The 8293-nt window shown below is 38.6% G+C and overlaps 1 protein-coding gene across 1 annotated transcript in view; it reads right to left on the reverse strand.

The window, feature by feature from the left end:
- Positions 1-1091: 1091 nt before the first annotated feature.
- Positions 1092-8293, reverse strand: part of LOC108527344 (gephyrin-like) — a gene marked incomplete at both ends in the record, with an annotated part of 243306 nt that continues 236104 nt past the window's right edge. The window contains one exon of the mRNA XM_017868546.1: positions 1092-1186. Within this exon, the coding sequence (XP_017724035.1) occupies positions 1092-1186 (95 nt within the window). The remainder of the gene's footprint in view (positions 1187-8293) is intronic.

Here is an 8293-nt window from a genome sequence, read left to right on the forward strand (position 1 = left end):
GCACAAACTTTAGCTTTAGTCTCTATCATGGTACCTTAATTCTTTATTTGCTTTTACTAAAATTAAATGTTATAGTACATGTGACAGCAAAGAGAATATAGTAACTAATGACCCATTCATAATCTCAGGTATCTGTGCTTCAAGTGGCTGCCACTGATGGGATATAAACTGTCTATGTAACAGAAAGAACATTACAACTCATATTCCATACTAGTCAATGGACACATTTAATTTTATATTCATACTGCACACAGGATACATAAATGGCTATCAATTATGAAACCCTAAAACTATACAGTTGCTATATATTTTTAGGTTGCTCTGAGATCAACTATTAATTAATGCTCATTAAATCAACAGATTCTAAGTTGACACTTCTAACTTAAGTGATGTAATTGTCCTCATTTAGGGGATTTAAACCTAAGAGTTGCTAAAATAGTGGCAAATAATTACCATTAAATTGAGGATGGATATCAACATCTGTGTCAACAAAGGCATAGTTTTAGGTAGACTAATTTAATATAATAATAGTATATCATTAATGTAATATAATAATTTAAATATACCCAGTTGCCAAGTGTTAAAAGATTAACAATATGAATTGAGCTTTTTTTTTCACAACAACACATCAACATGCCTATTTATAAATTGGAATATAAGCTCCTAACTTGTGAGAACAAGTTACTTTAATAAACTTGGCAGTTTAGTTTTATTAAATTAGTATTTACCTACAATTAATGGATATCAACTGATGATTATAAACAATCACAGAAAACAGTAACTTTACATAGTAATAAACTGGATTCTCTGGGTTAGGAATTGATAACTTCTACCAGTAGTAATATAACAGTCTCTGAAAGTTTAACTTAACAGGCAGAAAAAAAAAAAAACAAAACCAAAACAAAACAACAACAACAACAAAAGAAGTGAAGTGGGAAAATTGTGGCTACAGAATACTAAAGCTCTTAACCCCGGAAAAAAAAGGGGCAAACTTAAGTGTTAAGACTAAAGTTTCTTAGGTTTATCCATATAGTGTATTGATTAGTGGTATGGAATTAACTTTCTCTGCAACATGTTGGTGACTTTCTTACCTAGAGAGCATGCCCAGAGGTGTAACATTAAGTGATCCCATCAGCATTGCCAGGGCCATCCCTGGTGCTTCCCGTTCTATTACTTCTTTTGTGGCCTGTAATTAAAGATTAAATAGCAGACTGAGTGAAATAAGCCAAAAAAGAATGAAGTCAGACTAGTAAAACCCACTTAAAAATGAGTATAAACCAGGCTTTCAATAACCATACTTTTAGTTTCTGAAACATTTATCTTTCTGAGGCATCCAGACTCAATTCGCAAGGACCACTGAATAAAAGCTGAGGATCAAGAAAATAAAGATTTTTATATTAGCAGTCCTTTCATATTGCTTATAGCTCAGAAGTATTTGATAGAAATCTCATCTCACTAATAACTTAAATTCTAAAAATGAAGCTTCAGATGGCTATAACAAATTAGTAGATTTTTCACTGGGTAAGTAATCTGGGTATTTTCCTTTGTCTATTACTCTTGAAATACTTAGTCCCTGAAAACCTGAGATAATCCATATCTCTCCTAGCTCTATGCTTTTATAATACGATTAAAAGATCTCAAGAAGTCATCATGTCAACCTTCCCCATGTACTGGCTAGAGGAAAATTCTACATTTACATTTTCCAAATCTTTAATATAAATTAACTGTCTTTTTTTTTTTTTTCAGATTTCTCCACTTTTTAAAAAAAATTATACTTTAAGCTCTGGGGTACATGTGCAGAATGTGCAGGTTTGTTAACCTAGACATACACATGTGGCATGGTGGTTTGCTGCACCCATCAACTCGTCTATATTAGGTATTTCTCCTAATGCCATCTCTCCCTTAACCCTCTACCCCCTGACAGGCCCTGGTGTGTGATGTTCCCCTCCGTGTGTCCATGTGTTCTCATTGTTCAAATCCCACTTATGAGTGAGAACATGCGGTGTTTTGTTTTCTGTTCCTGTGTTCGTTTGCTGAGAATCATGGTTTCCAGCTTCATCTATGTCCCTGCGAAAGACATAAACTCATCCTTTTTTATGACTGCATAGCACTCCATGGCGTATATGTGCCAAATTTTCTTTAGTCTATAATGATGGGCATTTGGGTTGGTTCCAAGTCTTCACTATTGTGAATATTGCTGCAATAAACATACGTGTGCATGTGTCTTTAAAGTAGAATGACATATAATCTTTTGGGTACATACCCAGTAATGGTTCAAATGGTATTTCTGGTTCTAGATCCTTGAGAAATTGCCACACTATCTTCCACAAAAGTTTCCATAAAAGTATAAAAACCGTATAAAAGCATTCCTATTTTTCCACATCCTATCCAGCATCTATTGTTTCCTGACATTTTAATGATCGCCATTCTAACTGGCATGAGATGGTATCTCATTGTGGTTTTGACTTGCATTTTCTAACGACCAGTGACCATTAGCTTTTTTATATACGTTTGTTGGCTGCATAAATATCTTTGTTTTGAGAAGTGTCTGTTCATATCCTTTGCCCACTTTTTGATGGTGTTGTTTTTTTCTTGTAAATTTGTTTAAGTTCTTTGTAGGTTCTGGATATTAGCCCTTTGTCAGATAGACAGATTGCAAAATTTTTCTCCCATTCTGTAGGTTGTCCGTTGACTCTGATGATGGTTTCTTTTGCTGTGCAGAAGCTCTTTAGTTTAATTAGATCCCGTTTGTCAATTTTGGCTTTTGTTGTGATTGTTTTTTGTGTTCTAGTCACGAAATTTTTGCCCATGCCTATGTCTTGAATGATATTGCCTATGTTTTCTTCTAGGGTTTTTATGGTTTTAGGTCTTATATGTAAGTCTTTAATCCATCTTGAGTTAAATTTTGTATAAGGTGTAAGGAAGGGATCCAGTTTCAGTTTTCTGCATGTGGCTAGCCAGTATTCCCAACACCATTTATTAAATAGAAAATTCTTTCCCCATTGCTTGTTTTTATCAGGTTTATCAAAGATAAAATGATTGTAAATGTGTGGCATTATTTCTGAGGCCTCTGTTCTGTTCCTTGGTCTATGTATCTGTTTTGGTACAAGTACCATGCTGTTTTGGTTACTCTAGTCTTGTAGTCTTGGTACTAGTACCATGCTGTGTTGGTTACTGTAGTCTTGTAGTATAGTTTGAAGTCAGGTAGCGTGATGCCTCCAGCTTTGTTCTTTTTGCTTCAGATTGTCTTGGGTATACGAGCTCTTTTTGGTTCCATAGTAAAGTAGTTTTTTCTAATTCTGGGAAGAAAATCAGTGGTAACTTGATGGGGATAGCATTGAATCTATAAATTCCTTTGGGCAGTATGGAGATTTTCACAATATTGATTCTTCCTATCCATGAGCATGGAATGTTTTTCCATTTGTTTGTGTCCTTTCTTATTTCCTTGAGCAGTGGTTTGTACTTCTCCTTGAAGAGGTCCTTCACATCCCTTGTTAGTTGTCTTCCTAGGTATTTTACTCTCTTTGTAGTAATTGTGAATGGGAGTTCACTCATGATTTGGCTCTCTGTTGCTCTATTATTGGTGTATAAGATTTCTTGTGATTTTTGTGCACTGATTTTGTAGCCTGAGACTGCTGAAATTTCTTATCAGCTCAAGGAGATTTTGGGCTGAGACAATGGGGTTTTCTAAATATACAATCATGTCATCTGCAAACAGAGACAATTTGACGTCCTCTCTTCTTATTTGATTGCCCTTTATTTCTTTCACTTGCCTGACTGCCCTGGCCAGAACTTCCAATACTATGTTGAATAGGAGTGGTGAGAGAGGACATTCTTGTCTAGTGCCAGTTTTCAAAGAGAATACTTCCAGCTTTTGCCCATTCAGTATGATATTGGCTGTGGGCTTGTCATAAATAGCTCTTACTATTTTGAGATACATTCCATCAATACCTAGTTTATTGAGAGTTTTAGCATGAAGGGCTGTTGAATTTTATCGAGGACTTTCCTAGATCTATGGAGATAATTATGTGGTTTTTATCATTGGTTCAGTTTATGTGATGGATTACATGTACTGATTTGCATATGTAAACCAGCCTTGCATCCCAGGGATGAAGCCAACTTGATTGTGGTGGATAAGCTTTTTGATGTGCTGCTGGATTTGGTTTGCCGGTATTTTATTGAGGATTTATGCATCAATGTTCATTGGGGATATTGGCCTGAAATTTTCTTTTTTTGTTGTGTCTCTGTCAGGTTTTGATGTCAGGATGATGCTGGCCTCATAGAATAAGTTAAGGAGGATTCCCTCTTTTTCTATTGTTTGGAATAGTTTCAGAAGGAATGGCACCAGCTTCTCTTTGTACTTCTGGTAGAATTCGGCTGTAAATCTGTCTGGTTCTGGGCTTTTTTTGGTGGGTATCCTATTAATTACTGCCTCAATTTCAGAACTTATTTTTGGTCTATTCAGGGATTTATTTCTTCCTGGTTTAGTCTTGGGAGGGTGTATGTGTCCATGAATTTATCAATTTCTTCTAGATTTTCTAGTTTATTTGCATAGAGGTATTTATAGTATTCACTGATGGTAGTTTATATTTTGGTGTGATCAGTGTGATATCCTGTTCATCATTTTATATTGTGTCTATTCAATTCTTTTCTCTTTTCTTCTTTGTTATTCTGTCTCGTGTTCTATCTCTTTTGATAATTTTTCAAAAAACCAGCTCCTGGATTCATTGATTTTTTGAAGGTTTTTCGTGTCTCTATCTCCTTCATTTCTACTCTGATTTTAGATATTTCTTGTCTTCTGCTACCTTTTGAATTTGTATGCTCTTGCTTCTCTAGTTCTTTTAATTGTGATATTAGGGTGTTGATTTTAGATCTTTCCCACCTTCCCTGTGGGCATTTAGTGCTATAAATATTCCTCTAAACAGTGCTTTAGAGGTGTCCCAGAGATTCTGGTATGTTGTGTCTTTGTTCTCAGTGGTTTCAAAGAACTTATTTATTTCTACCTTAATTTGTTATTTACCCAGTAGTCATTCAGGAGCAGGTTTTTCAGTTTCCATGTAATTGTGCGGTTTTGAGTGAGTTTCTTAATCTTGAGTTCTAATTTGATTGCACTGTGGTCTGAGAGACTGTTTTGATTTCAGTTCTTTTGCATTTGCTGAAGAATGTTTTACTTCCAACTATGTTGTCAATTTTAGAATAAGTGCAACATGGTGCTGAGAAGAATGTATATTCTGTTGATTTGGGTGGAGAGTTCTGTAGATGTCTATTAGGTCTGCTTGGTCCAGAGCTGAGTTTAAGTCCTAAATATCCTTGTTAATTTTCTGTCTCAATGATCTGTCTAATATTGACAGTGGGGTGTTAAAGTCTCCCACTATTATTGTGTGGGAGTCTAAGTCTCTTTGTAGGTCTCTAAGAACTTGATTTATGAATCTGGGTGCTCCTGTATTGGGTGCATATATATTTAGGTTAGCTCTTCTTGTTGCGTTGATCCCTTTACCATTATGTAATGCCCTTCTTTGTCTTTTCTGATCTTTGTTAGTTTATAGTCTGTTTTATCAGAGACTAGGATTGCAACCCATGCTTTTTTTTGCTTTCCATTTGCTTGCTAAATATTCCTCCATCCCTTTATTTTGAGCCTATGTGTGTCTTTGCACGTGAGATTGGTCTCCTGAATACAGCACACCCATGGGTCTTGACTCTTTATCCAATTTACCAGTCTGTCTTTCAATTGGGGGCATTTAGCCCATTTACATTTAAGGTTAACATTGTTATGTGTAAATTTGATCCTGTCATTATGATGCTAGCTGGTTATTCTGTCCCTTAGTTGACGCAGTTTCTTTATAGTTTCATAGTCTTTACAATTTGGTATGTTTTTGCAGTGGCTGGTACCAGTTGTTCCTTCCCATATTTAGTGCTTCCTTCAGGAGCTCTTGTAAGGCATGCCTGGTGCTGACAAATTGTCTCAACATTTTGCTTGTCTGTAAAGGATTTTATTTCTCCTTTGCTTATGAAGCTTAGTTTGGCCAGATATGAAATTCTCAGTTGAAAATTCTTTTCCTTAAGAATGCTGAATATTGGCCCCCACTCTCTTTTGGCTTGTAGGGTTTCTGCCAAGAGATCCGCTGTTAGTTTGATGGGCTTCCCTTTGTGGGTAACCCAACCTTTCTCTCTGGCTGCCCTTACCATATTTTCCTTCATTTCAACCTTGGTGAATCTGATGATTATGTGTCTTGGGGTTGCTCTCCTCAAAGAGTATCTTTGTGGTGTTCTTTGTATTTCCTGAATTTGAACGATGGCCTGTCTTGCTAGGTTGGGGAAGTTCTCTTTGATAATATCCTGAAGAGTGTTTTTCAACTTGGTTCCATTCTCCCTGTCACTTTCAAGTACACCAATCAAAAGTAGGTTTGGTCTTTTCACACAGTCCCAAACTTCTTGGAGGCTTTGTTCATTCCTTTTCATTTTTTTTTCTCTCATCTTGTCTTCACACTTTATTTCATTAAGCTGATCTTCAATCTCTGAAATTCTTTCTTCAGCTTGATCGATTTGGCTATTGATACTTGTGTATGCTTCATGAAGTTTTCGTGTTGTGTTTCTCAGCTACATCAGGTCATTTGTGCTCTCCTCTAAACTGGTTATTGTAGTTACCAATTCCTCTAACCTTTTTTCAAGGTTCTTAGCTTCCTTTCATTGGGTTAGAACATCTTCTTTAGCTCGGAGGAGTTTTTTATTACCCACCTTCTGAAGTCTACTTCTGTCAATTTGTCAAACTCATTCTCCCTCCAGTTTTGTTCCCTTGCTGGCAAGGAGTTGTGATCCTTTGGAAGAGAAGGCGTGTTCTGGTTTTTGGAATTTTCAGCCTTCTTGTGCTGGTTTTTTGTCATCTTCGTGGATTTATCTACCTTTGGTCTTTGATGTTGGTGACCTTCAGATGGGGTTTTTGTGTGTATGTCCTTTTTGTTCATGATGTTGATGCTATTCCTTTCTGTTCATTAAGTTTTCCTTCCTACAGGCCCCTCTGCTGCAGGTCTGCTGGAGTTTGCTGGAGGTTCACTCTAGACCCTGTTTGCGTGGGTATCACCAGCAAAGGCTGCAGAATAGCAAAAATTGCTGCCATTTCTTCCTCTGGAAGCTTCATCCCAGAGTGGCACCCGCCAGATGCCAGCCAGAGCTCTCCTGTATGACATGTCTGTCAACCCCTGCTGGGAGGTGTCTCCTAGTCAGGAGGCATGGGGGTCAGGGACCCACTTGGGGAGGCAATCTGCCCCTTAGCAGAGCTCGAGCCTGTGCTGGGAGATCTGCTGCTCTCTTAAGAGCTGGTAGGAAGGAACTAAGTTTAAGTCTGTTGAAGCTGCACCCACATCCGCCCCTTCCTGCAGGTGCCTTGTCCCAGGGAGATGGGAGTTTTATCTATAAGCTCCTGCCTGGGACTCTTTGTCTTTCAGAGATGTCCTGCCCAGAGAGGAGGAATCTAGAGAGGCAGTCTGGCTACAGCAGCTTTGCTATGCTGTGGTGGGCTCTGTCCAGTCCGAATTTCCAGTGGCTTTGTTTACACTGTGAGGGGAAAACTGCCCACTCAAGCCTCAGTAATGGTAGACGCCCATCCCTGCACCAAGCTGGAGTGTCCCAGTTCGACTTCAGACTGCTGTACTGGCAGTGAGAATTTCAAACCAGTGAATCTTAGCTTGCTGGGTTCTGTGGGGGTGGAATCTGCTGTGTTAGACCACTTGGCTCCCTGGCTTCAGCCCCCTTTCCAGAGGAGTTAACAATTTGTCTCACTGGCATTCCAGGCGCCACTGGGGTATGAAAAAACACTCTTGCAGCTAGCTTGGTGTCTGCCCAAACGGCCACCCAGTTTTGTGCTTGAAACCCAGGGTCCTGGTGGTGTAGGCACCCGAGGGAATCTCCTGGTCTGTGATTTGTGAAGACTGGAAAAGCATAGTATCTGGGCCGGAATGCACAGTTCCTCATGGCTTCCCTTGGCGAGGGGAGGGAGTTCCCTGATCCCTAGTACTTCCTGTGTGAGGCAACGCCCCACCCTGCTTCAGCTCGTCCTCCATGGGCTGCACCCACTGTCTAACCAGCCCTAACGGTATGAGCCGGATACCTAGTTGGAAATGCAGAAATCACCTGCCTTCTGCATTGATCTTGCTGGGCGTTGCAGACCAGAGCTGTTCCTATCCAGCCATCTTGCCCAACTATCTTTTTTAAATAAAAATGCAACAAAGTGAAGGGGTTTGCCTATATACTAGGAGTTTTAGGATAGGGCATTCTTTTTTTTTTTTTTTTTTTTTTT

The sequence above is a fragment of the Rhinopithecus bieti genome, unplaced genomic scaffold (assembly GCF_001698545.2).
Source record: "Rhinopithecus bieti isolate Rb0 unplaced genomic scaffold, ASM169854v2 scaffold_4746, whole genome shotgun sequence".
Taxonomy (NCBI): domain Eukaryota; kingdom Metazoa; phylum Chordata; class Mammalia; order Primates; family Cercopithecidae; genus Rhinopithecus; species Rhinopithecus bieti.